The 16,304-nt window shown below is 40.7% G+C and overlaps 2 protein-coding genes across 10 annotated transcripts in view; one reads left to right on the top strand and one right to left on the bottom strand.

The window, feature by feature from the left end:
- Ralgapa1 (Ral GTPase activating protein catalytic subunit alpha 1) overlaps nucleotides 1-12,211 on the top strand; it is a 233,307-nt gene extending 221,096 nt beyond the window's left edge. For 4 of the 9 annotated variants that reach the window (XM_070026666.1, XM_070026690.1, XM_070026711.1 and 1 more), the window contains one exon: nucleotides 10,814-12,211. In XM_070026666.1, coding sequence (XP_069882767.1) covers nucleotides 10,814-10,962 — 149 coding nt within the window. In that variant the 3' untranslated portion in view covers nucleotides 10,963-12,211. Of the gene's footprint in view, nucleotides 1-73; nucleotides 105-6,489; nucleotides 8,895-9,120; nucleotides 9,186-10,813 lie in introns of all 9 variants that reach the window. The other 5 variants (XM_070026678.1, XM_070026707.1, XM_070026713.1 and 2 more) reach the window with 3 other exon arrangements.
- Nucleotides 12,212-14,110: 1,899 nt separating this feature from the next.
- On the bottom strand, nucleotides 14,111-15,781 carry Insm2 (INSM transcriptional repressor 2). Its single transcript, XM_069987672.1, has one exon. It carries the CDS (start codon nucleotides 15,779-15,781, stop codon nucleotides 14,111-14,113), a length of 1,671 nt encoding a protein of 556 aa, XP_069843773.1.
- Between the last annotated feature and the right edge of the window lie 523 nt (nucleotides 15,782-16,304).

Below are 16,304 nucleotides of genomic sequence, written 5' to 3'. Positions count from 1 at the left end.
CTCGTGGCCTTCCTATTCTGTAATATCTTGCACTCCTTATGATTGTTTCATTTATTTTATTTTCCCTCTTTAGATCATTAAATATCAGTTCTGTTTATCTGAAGGTAAGACAAAGTGTCAATCAAAACATCCTCTGTTCTTCTCCCATTTCCTTTTTTCAAAAGTAGCAAGCTCTAAGCTTGTAATTCAGACAGTAAGCAAACTTAACACTGCCCTTGTTTATACTAAACATTTCAGAAATTTTCACTAAATTTTTTACAGAAGTATACTAACCCAGGTCTGCATGAAACACTAACATGGTTTGGGGATTTAAATAACTAATAATAGGACTCCTTTGCTGAAATTAGTTATATTGACCCTTTTTGTTTGTTTCTCAGCATGAAAAAATAGTACTATTTAACTGAAATGGTGTGTCTTTGTATCTTGTAATGTGTTGGATTGTTACTAGATAACTCCATCAAATGGCTTTCCTCTGTGTGCCTTGCTCTGCACTAGGCACCCAATGTGCAAAGATGAGTGTTGTAATGGTGTTCAAGGGAAGTAGTAAAAGAGCATAATAGGAAGTTAATGGTAAGAAACCTTTTACTTTTGTTTATGGTGAATAAATAAGTTTAAAGACATGGCACTCCTATTTTAACCTAACGTATCTACATCTACATTAAGAAGAAGAAAAAATTATACTTCTCTTTTTTTTACAATTATACTTGTCAATAAAAGTATAGTTAATAAAACCAAAGCTTCCCTTCCTATCAGTGATTTGCCATTAAAAAGATAACTTTGCCAAAAAGTTAAAGCCCTTTTAATTAATATAAAAGATCTAGCAAAGAAAAAATTACCTTAGACTAGGTTGAATTTTTTTAATAAAACAAAAATTGTAAAATTAGCTTTAATGGATTGACACTATCTAAGATTAGTATTGGGGGGAAAAATAAAAGACATTAGTAAACGGCAACATTAAAACTACTTAAGTATACCTGGCAATGTCATTATTAATAATAGAGAATATCAGACTCCATTGAAATAGGTATGAATAACACTCCTGAGTATCATAAAGTCAAGCCATAAACTATAGATAATTGGACCACATTTGGACTAACTTTTCCCTTTATATGTACATAAAGGCTCATCAGTTTTCATGTTGCAATTATTTACCAGCTGGAGTTTTTCTTTTAGTACAAATGTTAATGTTCTTTACATATTTTGCATATTGTCCTGCATGTTTAGTCAGGTGTAAGATATGTTAGTATTCTCACCTTCCAAGACCTTAAGTATGACAGCCAAGTCAAAGCTCAGTTGCCCTCATTTTTCAGTACGTTAATGTTTCATTTATTTATCCTACAAGTTATTTAAAGTATAATTACCTAAATAGTAACAAAATGTTAATTTGAATATAAACACTACTGTGCTGTAAATTTCTTTGAGTTTTTTTAAGAGTGTTTTTGCCTGTAAATGCTTGTGACTATATTACTAAACTCACTCTCTGTGTAAGCTTTTGGAGGTTTTAATCATTAGGAAATAAATTTTCTATCAGAGCAGTTCTGAGTTCAACACAGTGAGATAAATACTGGCAGAACACTGGTGGCTCAGGACGCTGAGATCTAAGGATCAAAGTTCAAAATCAGTCTGGGCATACATAAACTTATACACTTAAGTCCATGAGATGATCATCTGTTAACCAGTTTTAAAAAAAAAAAAAAAAAAAACAAGTGGAAGTGTGGCTCAAGTGGTAGAAAGTCAGCTGTGAGCAAAAAGTAGTGACTGCTAGGCTCCAAGTTCAAACTCCAGTACCTGAAAACACACACATACACGAAGTTAAAGACTACATGTGTACTACAGTGTCAACAAAAATGTCTTAAAGTATCTAACAAATAATTTTTGTCTTCCATTTATTTCAAATCTTGATTTTTCTGTCATGACACATACATAGAGAACTATATTTATTTTGTGTTGCTTAATATATTTCTTTACATTATTATAGAGTTGTCTTTAAAGTTTTAATTCAGAGTGGGAAAGAGTAGACATGAAGTTAAGCCATTGGAGAAATTTGGGCTTGACATCAGCTTTTCAAACATAATACAGCGAAGTTTTTTAGGTGTTTTGTTTCTTTGGTTGTTCATTGCTTTTTCTTTTTTCTTTTGTTTCTTGACCCTAGACTGGTCTCAAACAATCCTCCTGCCTCAGCCTCCTGAGTGCTGGGAATATAGGTATGCACTGCCTAGCATGGGTAGATTTGTTATGTTTAACATAATGATAAAAATTTATTTACCCTGTTGAGGAAATGGATTCATAATTACAATTGAAAATCAATTTTAGGTTCTTATATATAAAATAATCACTATTAATGCACTAATTTGAAATTAAGTATAAAGAAATAGCAAATGTGATAATTATATTCTTTCAAGCCATCCTTACTTCGTGAATAATATTGAAACATATTTTGTAGGGGTACAGAATACACAGCCCAATGATAAGACTGCATGTTTAACATGCTCAAAGGTCTGGGTTCAATCTCCAGTAGAAAATAAAAATTGAGGATACATATAGATAGAGGGAGAAAGAGAAATGTTTTTTAAGTTTATATAATTTGGTACAAGATGATCTAAAATTTACTTTTTGGTTAACAAGGTATCAAATGTTGATATTTAAATCCAGTGACTTTGTTGTTTTTAGTAGTGCTAGGATTTGAACCTGGAACTTTGTGCTTGCTAAGCTCTAATACTTAGGCCCTTTTCCCACTATTTTTTAAATGAGTTCTCCCTTTTTGCCTGCCCAGCCTAGATCGCATTGCTCATATTTATGCTTTCCAACTACCTGATAGGCACATGCCATTATACCCAGCTTTTTGTTTTGTTTTGTTAATATTGAGATGGGGGTCTTGGGAACTTTTGAACCCAGCTGACCTGAAAATGATCCCCCAGATCTCAGCCTCATAAGTTGCTAGGGTTATAGGCATCAGCCACTGTACATGGCCCCAAAAGGATTTTAATATAACCTTCAGTGTTTTTTTTTTTAAGTGAAAGATTTTGATGTTTTGTGATTGATAAAATTTATAACTATATTTTCTCAAAGTGCACTGTCTGTGGCACTACACAGATACTTAAGGGAAATTATTTTTATCCCTAAGGTCATTGAGGGAAATACTGTGATGTCACATTTTGTTGATCTTCTGTAACTACATTAAAACATTATTAGATTTTTCTTGTCTTTTATTTTAAAAAATACAGGAAAAACCTTTTATCATTATCAGACATGTATTAGAAAGTATCAGAAGTTTGATAATGACTTTTTTTATAACCTTTTTTTTAACATAACACCTCTCCCCTCCTGCCCCTCCCTGTGGTAGTTCAGAAATTGTTAAATTTTTCCCTACTGTTTTCAAGAAAAAGGATTCTATTTTGTTGAAAATATACATTCCTCTTTCTCAATTTCAACATTAAAAATACAACCATAAGCTAGGCACTGGTGGGTCACGCTTGTAATCCTTGCTACTGAAGAGGCTGAGATCTGAGGATCGTGGTTTGTGGTTCATAGCCAGTCCTGGCAAGAAAATCTGCAATTCTTATCTTCATAAAAGCCAAAAGTGGAGCTGTAGCTCAAGTAGTAGAGTCCCAAGCCTTGAGCAAGAAAGCTAATGGACAGTGCCCAGGCCCAGAGTTCAAGCCCTAATACTAGCACAAAAAAAAATTAATACGAAAATATGTACTACATATTTATGCCATCAAAATCAAATAAGTTGGGCTGGGAAGGTGGCTTAGTGGTAGAGCACTTGCCTTGCATGCCTGAGGCCCTGGGTTCAATTCCTCAGCACCACATAAGCAAAAAAAGAAAAAAGCCGGAAGTGGTGCTATGGCTCAAGGGGTAGAGCGCTAGCCTTGAGCTGAAGAGCTGAGGGACAGCGCCCAGGCCCAGAATTCAGGCCCCACAACCGGACCCAAAAACAAAAAACAAAACAAAACAAAATCAAATAAGTTAATAATTATGAAGACTTAAATAGCGTCAAATTCACCTTCATTCTAAGCTCATTTTCGTTACAAATACTATTTTACCATCTACAAATAGCGTAGGATTTATGATTGTCTCTGAGATCCAAATTATCAAAATTTAGCCTTTGTAGGCTGGGCATGGTGGTATACAACTGTAATTCAGCTATTCATGGGGAAGACTTTGGAAGATTACAGTTTGATATCAGCCCCATAAAAAAATCTGGGAAAAAAAAAAAAGCCCAAGGTTCAGAGGCATTACTCAAGCATTATAATGCCTGCTAGGCAAGCAGGGGCCTTTGAGTTGAATCTCCAGTACCATCAAAAAAGAAAAAAAGGAAAAAGCCTAAGGTCAATGTTCTACTTTAAAAGTTATTTTAAAATTTCCTCACCTTTCCAAGTATTGAAGTGATCTGAAAGAAACTACTTTAGCCTGGTGCCAGTAGCTCATATCTATAATCCCCACTACTTGGGAAGCTGAGATTATTGGGATCTTGGTTCAAGGCTAGCCAATTCTTGTGGCCTCTTCTCAATGAAGAGCTGGCTGGATTGAAATCCACTCCCAGGCATGCTCAGGCAAGAAGCAAGCTCCTATGAAAAGTAACAAAAACCAGGGTGGATTCATGGCTCAATAGTAAGAACATTCAGGAAGCATAACACCCTGAGTTCAAACCCCAGTACTGTGAAAGTACATAATTATCACTAGGGGGCTGGGAAGGTAGCTCAGCAGTAGAGTGCATGCCTTGCATAATTATCACTAGATTAGTTTGAAATTATGGGCAACCAAACACATTCTGTTTGGTACTTTGAACTTGGAAATTTGGCTTATATGTTGTTGCTCCAAAGGCAAATAATGCTGACCTTAAATAGCATTTATTGACCTTTTGGAGTAGAGTATTATTAGATTGTTTCATTTGGATGTGTTTTTGTATTTTCAGGGGGAGGGAGGTTTCTTGGTAGTTGTCCCAGAGTTTGAACTTAAACCTGGTAGGCAGGTGCTCTGCCACTTGAGCCTTGCTTCTAGTCCTGTTTTGCTTTAGTTGTTTTTTATAGAGTCTTACATTTTTTGCCCAAGATGGCCTCAAACTGCAGTCCTTCTGATCTCTACCTTCCCAGTATAGTACCACTATACCCAACCCAATGTAAATTTTTTTGAAATGCAAATAATAAAATAAAAGTGATAGTTGAGCAGTTACTAAATACCAGACTCTGCTAACTACTGTGCATGCATTCTCTCATTCAGTCCTCATGGTACTTTTGCAAAATTAAAAATAATAAAAACAAAGTGTTATTTACCTTTAGAAATAACCACCTCATTGTTGTTGAACCTAGCATGCCAGTGTACACCTGCCTGACTTAAGAGTGCACGGTCTTAACTATTACAATTATCCATTTAGTCTCCCCCCCCACCCCCACCCCAGTTTTCGGATTGAATGTGGGGCCTTGTGCGTGCTAGGTAGGTGCTGTGCTGCTGAACCACACCTCTGGTCCTTTTCGCAATGGTAATGTGGAGAGAGGATCTTTTTTTTTTTCACAACGAAAGTATCTGGACTTTGAACCTTCTATTTTATGCCTATTTTAGCCAAAATGACAGGCATATGCCACTACAACTAGTTATTGTCGAACAAATTTGTTTATAGGCTAGACTCACACCATGATCCTTGCAGTATCTGCCTCTCAAGTAGCTAATATTACAGAGATGAGCCACCACATTGCCTTAATTGTCATCCTTTCTTGTTTTTGATAGAATAATTGTCCAGTTATCTTATTTACAAATTAAGTGATTTTTATTTTGAGGGTTTTACTTTTCCTACTCCTTGGGGGAAAAATTTTTTTGTAGTACTGGTGTCTGACCTCGGCATCTCACATTTATTAAGCAGGTAGTATACCACTTGAGCCATTCCAACAGCTGCTTTGGGGTTTGGTTACTTTTTAGGTAGGTTTTCACATTATGCCAGGCCAGTCTGGACTGTGTTCCTCCTATTTGTGATTTCCCATCTGACTGACATGACAGACACATGCTACCAAATCCAGCCATGCTACCACGTCCAGCCATTGTGCTTCCTTTGAAGCTTAAGATAACAGGAGGCACCACCACACCCAGCCATTGATCAAGATGGAATCTCATGAACATTTTTATGCAGGCTATCCTCAAACTTAAGGCTGCACCTCGTAAGTAGCTAGGATTATAGATTCAAGCCATAGATAGATAGATAGATAGATAGATACATAGATAGATAGATAGATAGATAGATAGATAGATAGATAGATAGATAGATAGATAGATAGATAGATAGATAGATAGATACTTTAAGGTTGACGAGGGTTTGAAATCAGGCTGATCTGGATTTGAATTTTAATCATAATCTTGCTATTTATTATCTATATAAACTGAAATTAATCTATAACATTTTCTCATTCATAAGGAGGTAAAATTTATTAAGCTTATCTGAATTGTTCTATGTTTGCAGTTAGTAGTTTTAAGATACATTTTTTGTGCCAATCCTAGGGCTTGAACTCAGGGCTTGGATGCTATCCCTGAGTTTCTTTTGCTCAAGACTCGCACAGCTCCACTTCTGGCTTTTTTTGGTGGTTTATTGGAGATAAGAGTCTCATGGACTTCCTTGCCCAGACTAGCTTCAAACCACAATCTTCAGATCTCAGCCTCCTGAAGAGCTAGGATTTCAGGACATGAGCTACCAGCACCCAGCCATTTTTAAAGTATTTTTAGGTGAAATTGCTTCTTTGTATTTCTGTACTGCTTTATTTTAAATTATGTAGCGATGTTTTCATTATGACACTTAAGTGCAGTATCCATGCTAATCTTAATCACTCACCAACCTCTTCTTTTTTTTGGGGGGGGGGTCAGTTGTGGGACCTGAACTCTGGGCCTGGGCACTGTCGCTCAGCTCTTCAGCTCAAGGCACCACTTCTGGCTTTTTGTGCTTATGTGGTGTTGAGGAGTCAAACCCAGGAACTTATGCATACAAGGCCAGCACTCTATCACTGAGCCAACATCCCAGCCCTCACCAACCTCTTTAACATATTACAGTTACTTGGATAATCTAAGATTATATTGTATAGGGCTATCAAATAGGAGAGGATAAATTCTTTGATTCCCCCAGAACTAAACCTGAAGATATATTGTATTCATCATATTTAAAGTTATCATCACCTATTTTATTTAAAAAAATAATTCTGTTCAACCCCTTCTTTTTAATATTTTTCTGACTCAAAGCCTACTAACTGTTGCTCTATTTTTTGTTTTATTATCTAGCTACTACATTCTATGATCTTTGCATGTGATCCACTAATCTCCACAACAACTTGGCAAAATAACATTGTCTCTTATTTACAAATAAAAGTTTTCAAGGTCAGATAGCTAATTAGGTGTCAGACTTGGCATTTAATCTACAACTGTCTGTCTGGTCCATGTTCTTTCTAGTATATTCTCAGTGTGTCTTAGTTCAGTATTCAAATTGTTTTCAAAAGGCTGTATTTACCCAGTAACTCAGTAGTTTTAAACTGTTGTGCTTGTCACCTAACAGTACAAACAAAATGACAATAAACTAAAATCCATTGTGTTCCTTTTTTAAATGTGTGTAGAACCCTGAAGTCATAGTCACCATGTTATTTTAATAGTTTGCTGTAACCAGTGTGCAATATATAATCAGTTTATTATATTATCAAGATAGTGACACAATCTGTGATGCCTTATGTATAAATATAATACCCCATAGAAATGTTTCAAATTCATTCTTGAAGATATAACAATAAAAGTAATTAAGAACATTCTTAATGACTTGGTTAACATAGATCACTAGTTAGGCAGAATAGAGCATGACCTAAAATGTGTCACTATATTCTTTATATCTAAAATTGAGGTCTCCCTACTATAAATTGTTTATGGAGTTTTGGTATACTGAGTATATACCACACATATCATTGGCTAAAACTATGTACCACACACTAAAAAGCCTGATTTGAGTGTGAGTTGGCTGAAGGCAATAAGGAAGACATGGAGGAAATGCTGTTTCTTGTTTCTACACATATAGCCAGTGCTGGGACTTGAACTCATGGCCTGGATGCTTTCCCCGAGCTAATTTTTATTTAGGGCTAATACTCTACCTCTTGATCCACAGCTCCACTTTTAGCTCTTGGTGGTTAATTGGAGATGAGTCTCATAGACATTCCCACCCAGACAGCTTCAAACCACAATCCTTAGATCTATGCCTCCTGAGTAGCTAGGATTACAGGCAGGAGCCACCAGCATCTGGCAAAAATATATATTTAAGTGAGGAAGCTGAGATTCCTTACCTAGGCATCTATTTGATTTATTTGCTGTTATTTTTTAAAGTAGTGAAAGAAAAAGATTATGTAAGACAATGTTCTTTGAAGTAGGCATACTTTAATTAAAACTGTGTTGGTCACTTGCCTGTTGGACAGTTGAAAGGCTAATTAATGCCTTTCAAGGATCTGATTTAATTTTATGTAATTAAAATCTAATGTGGAGCCGTGCGCCAGTGGCTCACGCCTGTAATCCTAGCTACTCAGGAGGCTGGGATCTGAGGATCGTGGTTCAAAGCCAGCCCGGACAAGAAAGTCTGAGAAACTCTTATCTCCAATAAACCACCAGAAAACTGGAAGTGGCGCTGTGGCTCCAGTGGTAGAGCGCTCGCCTTGAGCTGAAGAGCTGAGGGACAGCACTCAGGCCCAGAGTTCAAGCCCCATGACCGACCAAATAAAAATCTATATAGCTTTCTAATATATCAGAGTATGTCTAGAGATGTCAAGACCAAGTAATAGGATAACATACCACCAGTACAGTTACTTTAAAAGAAAGCTATTTATGGAACCTCTCATAGACTTCTTTCTTCTTTTCTTTTTTCCTGTTTGAACTTGTTTTGTTAGTTGGTAAGTATAATGTTTGAATTTAAAAAGCATTGACCATTGTGAAACATCATCACCTTAACTCATTGCATGCCCAATTATATTTCCTAATAAAAACTTGATTATTCTTTACTCTGCTCCTCAGTTAACACCTGTAAATTCTGCACTGTGTCTCTCATTATCTGTTATCTATCTTCTCTTTTGTTTTCTCACTTCTGCTCGCTACTCCATTTCTTCATTCACAACAAAGAAAGAAATGCAGTGATAGTTCTCTTCCTCCCAAAACCTCCGCTAGAAAACATTGGCCATCTCAAGGTAAACAGCCATGGGAAGGCCTCTCATGTTGGCTGGGAATAGTATGCATTAGCAGAAAACCATCAGCTATTGCTTTCCCCTCCTCCTGCCTTCCATTTATAGGACTTCCCACAGTGCACCATGGATTCATGTTCTTCTCAGGATTAGCCATTACAGTCTACCATAAGTGGATTCAGATCTTTGGGAAAAGTTGAACAAAGTATTTCCTCATTTATTTTGAAGGCCAACCTCATTTCAATTAGGAAAATGTTGGAGAAGTTACTTTAAGATGGATATTGACTTGGATTATGAGTGACAGGATATTTTTCAAAAATAAAGTGTAATTATAACATTTGGCCTTAAAAATACTTTGAAGTGTTCTACACATAAACGTTTTTGATGAAGATAATAAGATCTGAACTCCTTATTGAACATTTTTTGGTTTTCTTATAAATATTTATAACTTCATTTTAAGCACAAATGTTTAAGTACTAGCTAGCATAATAATCTCCAAGTTGGATGTGTCAATGAAGTATTGCATTGGCTAACAAATATGCCAAAAGTCTCCCTTACAAAGTAAGGAGGAATGTAAGTTCAAGCATACAGCCTGTAAGCCCGTATGGTGTTTCGCTTGTGACACAAAGAATTTTTTCATATTTAAGACTCACAAAATGTCTACTGAAGTACCTTACTCATTTTTTAATTTGGCTATTTTATTTGTACTTTTTCTTTTTTTCTAAAGGATTTTTCTTTCTAATATCTTATTCAGTTATTTAGTAAATACTTAAGATGGTATACTTTTCAAGTTTGGGCAGTATTGTTATTCATTGGAGAATCATAGGAGTAAAGAACTGTTTTGTAAATGACACAAAAAATACATTTAAATTTGTTTTGATTGTTTTAAATTTCTATATTGACCAGTTCTGCTGGTCACCTACTTGCTATTATTGAAAAGTATAAGTATAGAAGTTTACATTAGCCCTTGAGCAAAAAAGCTCCAGGACAGCACATAGCCCCAGTTCTGGCTCAAAAAAAAGAAAAAAGGTTTAGTGAAATTATATTAGCATATCTACATTTCTAAGGTCAGTTGGTCTTTTTGTTTACTGATTTTTAGATGAGAATTCTTATCTTTCCTCTCTCCAAGCTTTATCTTGCTCTTTTTTTAAAACCCTACTTAAATACCTAGCATCTAGATGGTCTCATAAATGCCTAGTTCCTCTTTGGGATAGAACTATTTAGACCTGTGGGGCACTCTTTTCCTCTGGTCTGGACAGTAAAAGCCCTATTCTGCTTGTGCCCTAGAGATAGGATTGGTCTTTCACCGGCTTCGTGTGTCTTCCTCTGCATGCCAGTGTTGCTTTGGATATCTGTTCTTTCTGCCCAAAGCTTCCCATTGCTTTTTCAACGGTTCTAGCTCTGGAGATGATGATTGGTGCTTTTCTTGCTGATATGATGGCATGAGCTACCAGATCACTTTGTTTTAAATACATTCATAAGCTGTTGTAACAAGCAAGTTTGGGGCTTGTTTTTCCCCTCAAAAGACCTCATTAATAGTTAGTATACTTGGTCCAGATAGTAACAGAAAGGTTTTTTTCTGATGGGATGACAGGCCTAGATGACTACACTAATGGCTGTGCTATTTCTTACAGGCTCCTACCCAGAGGTTCTACCCAGTGAAGCTCCCACAGCAACGCAGGTAGATGGGGCTGACCTGGCCTCTCCAATGTCTCCTCGAACTAGCAAAAGCCGCATGTCCATGAAGCTGCGTCGTTCTTCTGGTTCAGCCAATAAATCCTAAGGACACAAGCAGCCTAGCAGTCATCAGCAGCTAGCCACCTTAGTCCAAACATAGCATTAACTCTTTCAGGCCTTCATGTCTGCCAAATATGCATGCTCTTTCCTGTACATTTGAGAAAACACTGGACTTAAAATAATTTGTAACTTACTATTTTAGGTTTGGGCTATTTAATCAGTTCTCCCCCCACCTGTGCTGCAAGCTGTCATATCCTGAGGGGGTAGAGTTTTAATCGATACTCACTACCTGCCCAGAGAATTATGTCTAAGTAGTTTTACCTTTAATTTCATGATTAATGTTGAGCCAAAGCATAATTGGACAGATAGTTTCATTTTATTTATTGTGCCCCATTATAGCTTCATTGCTCAATAAATACAAATCTTTTGCAAATGCAAACTTTTTTTGTGGTGCTGGGGATCAAACTTGGGTCTCAAGCATGCTAGGCAATCACTCTACTATTGAGCTATATCCCATCCTTACAAATGTAAAATTAAGTTTAAACATTTATACAGTTAGAACATTAGCCTGTTACAAACCTGCTAATACACAGGGTGTGTATAGATTATTTATGCTATATTCAGTATATGGTCATGTATCTCAAATTCCAACCTAAATGATTTTAGCATTAACTACTTTCTAAGGCAGTGTTTCATTTTTTGGCTGTGTAACACCATGACATAGCCAATAATGAGAAAAATCACTACCGAAATTTGATTTCTGTTTAGCTTCCAAACACTTTTCCAATGTTCTGCTTTTTAAGTGGTATCACCAGTATATGCTATTTGTTTTGAGGTTTGGGCCCTTTGTTATTGTAGATCTTGGTATATCTATATTCTTTCTTCAGTACCAAAAAATAAGTGGTGTGCAGGAGGAAAATACTTTTCTGATATAAATATTATCTCAAATTATGTGTATTATTAAAAAGAAAAGAGAATGTGACCTAGAAATCTTAAGTTAAATCTAATACTGTTAATAATAAAGTCACAGGTGCAAGTTGGTGTACACTCCACCCTCCAAAAGTGTTTTCCTATAGCAGATCAGCTGCTTACATTCTGTTTTGGATGGCCATCTTGTAAGGAAATGTAGCATGACATTGGTACCAACTGCATGTGTAAATACATCATACTGGCACCCGTAGCATATAAATTATGTATTCATGTAGTGTCTACAAATTTGTAATGGGGGAGATTTAAAAAGATGACATGGTGTTTAACAACACAATAAAAATATTCTTATCACTTGCTCTCCATAATTTGTCTTGTTTCATATGTTTTCAGATTTAATAGCAGGACTATCTGATTGGACTTTAAAGCCTAAAGCCAATCATGAAAAGTGAAGGTAAAGCCCATTTTCAGGGCACACTCCAACTTATTTTCAAATCCTACCACAGTCATCAGAAACACAAAATCTTACACTTCAAAAAGTCTGGCTAGAAACTTTGACCAACATACACTGGTTGAAGCATCTAATTTATCTCATCTTGTTCCTTAAATTTCTCATAGTTTTATAAATAATACACCTTCAGGAATAAAACTTTACAATTTTTTTCTAAAATAACAAGAGTTCCTTTGCACTTCTTTTTCTTGTATGACAAATTCCTGTGCAAGCTTATTAAATAAATAGATAACTGGAGTCCCTTCAAAAAACAGTATAGACTGTTTTCCACAGCCAAGATGAACTATTTAAAGAGAAACTCAAATTTAACTGCTTACATGTTTCTAAGATGCTTTCTCTTTTTAAAATGAACATCTGAAGTATTGATGTATGCAATAAAATGGCATGTAAATGCCAGCTTCTAATAGTGAAATTATTACTATTGTTATTCATTTTTGTCATATTCAAATAACTAAGATGCACTTTGTTGCCATTTCTTGAGAAGAGTGTCTTTTGAAAGTACATATGCTTTCTTTTGTAGCTTCAATCTGTGTAGCTAGATTTCGAAGGAAAATTTCTCATTGCATTCCTGCACCATTATATTCATTTGCAAAATATAATATCCCTTGTCTTTGTATTTTGTCTAAATTGATTACTATGATTCTAAAATAAAATACTGGCATAGTGGGGAGAAGAAATGTGGCTTTGAAAATAATGCTGTATTCAATCAATTCTTAAGACACAGGACAAAAAGCACAGTCTATGTACATTTATTTGGTGGTAAGCATTTTACAGATCTGAGCTATTTGTCAAGCACTGCTCAGCCAGTGTTACACACTGGCTATTAGGGGATGGGTACAGAATGTATTCAAAATTTGCTGCTGAAAAGAAAATATAGAATATTGAGGACGTTGTCATTTAGATCCATAAAGTACTATAGATATTAACATAAGTTGAACCATTCAGTATATAATATACAGTATGAGATTTACAACATAACACTCATTTGGATGAAACTTTATTACTAAAACAGTCAAACTTCAGGGAAAAAAGTTCCGTATTTCCCAAAAGTTACATAGCTTTTTTAAAAGTTTAAAGTAGCTTTCTGAATACTGCACACAAAACAGCTCTGAAGAATTTAGCGGGTGTCTCAACTCCTTCCAGAAAAGTGGCCCCTCCTCACTTCCAAACACAGAATAGACAAGTATGTGTAATTACAAAAAGACGGGAGATTCTCAATCCCCCAAGAGCAGCAACCGTTCTCTTAAATTCCTTGCCATGAATCTAGGTCTTGAATATTTCCTCCTGTGTTTGGCACCAGTCACAACTTTTAATTCACAGAACATACAATTCAAGATGTCTGACCCTATTGAGACAGAAACTACATAGGCGCCTGTGATGACAAGAGAGAAAAAAAAATACCGATGGCCTCTCACTGGTTAGCCACTGAGACATGCACACATTCACTGCGACTTTCCATAGGAATTACAAATCATAGGATTCGTTGGGGTCTCCGGAGTTTTGCGGGGGAAACAATCCTATTTTACTGGGAAACGTGAGGCGGATTTAAAGCTGACTTTGACCGTGAATGTTTGTTTTATACAATATACATACCTGCTCTAGAGGGGGGTTTTACTTCTCTGTCCGCTCCTCTGGCGGAAGAACGACTGGGAGAGTTTTAGGAGAGAAACCATGGGAAGGAGACTTGCGGAAAGACCCCCACAAAGTCTCCCAGGAACTGCTTTCTCCGAGGCCAGTTCGGAAATTGCCCTGGTCCTCAGCAGCCCGGCCGCAGTGGCATCTGCAGCAGCAGCACTTGCCGGCTTTCCGAGGGGTGGCATTTATTGATGTGCCGGGTCAAGCCCGGAGAGCTGAAGAACGTGGACGAGCAGTGCTTGCAGGAGAAAATCTGCTGAGCACTCCCTTCCGACGCCCCTCCAGGCCCGGGCGCCTCCGGGGGAGCCCCCGACAGAGCGGGCAGGAGCAGCTCCTCGCGGACCGCGTGCCACAGCCGGTGCTTCTCCCTGATGTCTGCCGATGGGAAGTGTGCCCCGCACAGCGGGCAAGCGAAGGCGAGGGGGGGCCCCCGTTCCGATCCGAAGCTGGGGAGCAGAGCGCGCGCCGAGCCCGCCTCGTGAGTGCCCAGGTGCTTGCGCAGATAAGCTTGGCGACGAAACTTTTTGTGGCAGTACGGGCACACGAAGATCTCAGAGCCCCCCGAACCACCGCTCGGCCCGGGCACCCGATGCCCCAACAACCCCTCCGTGTACGGGGCCGGTAGTACTTGTGGCTCGGGGTGTGCCAGCACTTGGAGGCCTTGGCGCGGAGCGCTGTCCTGGTGCTGACTATCCCCGGAGCTGTCCTCAGCCTTCGGGTGCTGATCCGCAGTCCGCTCGGCCCGGCTGTTCTCCTTCCCCTCGCCCAGGAACGATGCCAGGTGCCCTGAGTCGGCACAGGATACAGACGATGAGGGCGGTGGCTTCCCATCGGCGGAGGAGCCGGTGGTGGCAGCGGCGGGACGAGGCTTGTGCCAGCGGCGATGGGAGGCGAGGTTGGCGGGACAGCTGAAGACCTTGTCGCACTCGGGGCAGCGGTACTCGACGCGCACGATGCGGGAGCAGCGGTGCTGGGCCAGCGCGAAGGGATCCGCATACTGCTCCTTGCACAGCTGGCAGATGAACTCCCCCAGCGGCGTGCGGCTGCCCCCCGGGACCCGGGACGGCGCCCCTGGCTCCTCCTCCTTGATCTTCAGGCCCAGGACCGGAGATGTGGTCACCTCGTCCGCGAAGCTCAACTTCCTCATGGCCTTTGGCTTCTTGATCCCCGCCGCGATGGGAGCGGCGGGCCCGGGCGAGCAGCCCGCAGGTCCCTTGGCGCGGCGCTCGCTGCCCGCCGCCCGCTTCAGGCCGTGCAGGGTGGCCGAGAGCGGAGCGGGGTCCAGCTGGAGCTCGGGCTCGGGGAACGGCGCCCGCAGCGGCAGCAGGAACTGTTCCCCCGAGGTCGGGGCGGCGGCGGGCGCCACCGAGCAGGAAAAAGTGGCCAGGGAGGCGGCGCCCCCGGGAAAGGACTCGGCGGAGACCGGCGAGCGGAGGCAGCGCTCCAGGAAGGCGCGGCGCAGCTCCGCGCCCGCCGGCTTGGCGGGGCTGGGCCCGGGGCCCTCCCTCCCATTGGCCCTCCACTGGGCACCTTCCTGCCCGCCCTCCCCCAGGCTCACCCCGGCCGCCAGACAGGGTGACCCCGACAGCTCCTGGGCCGCCTCCATCGTCAGCTCTTCTCCAGGTTCCTCCTGGGTGGGGGGCGCTGCCTTCTCGACACGGGGCAGGGAGGCGTCGGGGCCGGGCGGCGCCACCACCAGGGGACCCGGCAGAGGGAAACCCCTCTCGGCTAGGCGAACTCTGTAAGACCCGCCCGTCCGTTTAGTCCGCTTCACCAAGAAGCCCCTCGGCATGGTGGAGTCCGGAGTTCTGAGCCACCAGGAGAAACGGGCGGGTCGGCAGGGAGTCGGGGGGAGCCGGCGAGAGCGGCAGCCACCAAAGCTTCGCCAGGCGATCATGCCCGGGCTGCCTTTATAGCTGAGACGCGGGCCGAGTGGCCCGCTGAGCCACCTCCACGCTGAGCCGGCCAATCAGGAGTGAGCGCGGGCCCGGGGGCGTGGTCTCTGCGGGGCCCCCACCGCGTGGGTGGTGTAGGCAGGGTGGGCGGTCAGGAGGTGCGCCGACCCCTGGTCGGCCTCGTGGCCTCGCCAGGGCGCCCGCACCCCGACCCTGCCCCAGACGGCCCCCTATCCTCTCCCGGGCAAAGACGACAAAAGCCACGGCCTGGACAGTAAGGAAGCCCTGTAGCACTCTCGGCCTCCGCCGCCTGCAGGGACGAACAGCGTTGGAGTACCCAGAGCACCCCCAAAACGGAACCCCCACTTCCACCCCTACGCGAGGACAGAGACCGGTGGCAGCGACCAGGTGGGAGTCCGC

The sequence above is a fragment of the Dipodomys merriami genome, unplaced genomic scaffold (assembly GCF_024711535.1).
Source record: "Dipodomys merriami isolate MVZ:Mamm:240054 unplaced genomic scaffold, mDipMer1.0.p SCAF_1, whole genome shotgun sequence".
NCBI classification, from domain to species: Eukaryota; Metazoa; Chordata; class Mammalia; order Rodentia; family Heteromyidae; genus Dipodomys; species Dipodomys merriami.
This window is presented reverse-complemented; position numbering and strand designations above follow the sequence as displayed.

Coding starts and splice junctions, on each gene's coding strand:
- Insm2 (XM_069987672.1), bottom strand. CDS start 15,781: ATGCCGAGGGGCTTCTTGGTGAAGCGGACTAAACGGACGGGCGGGTCT.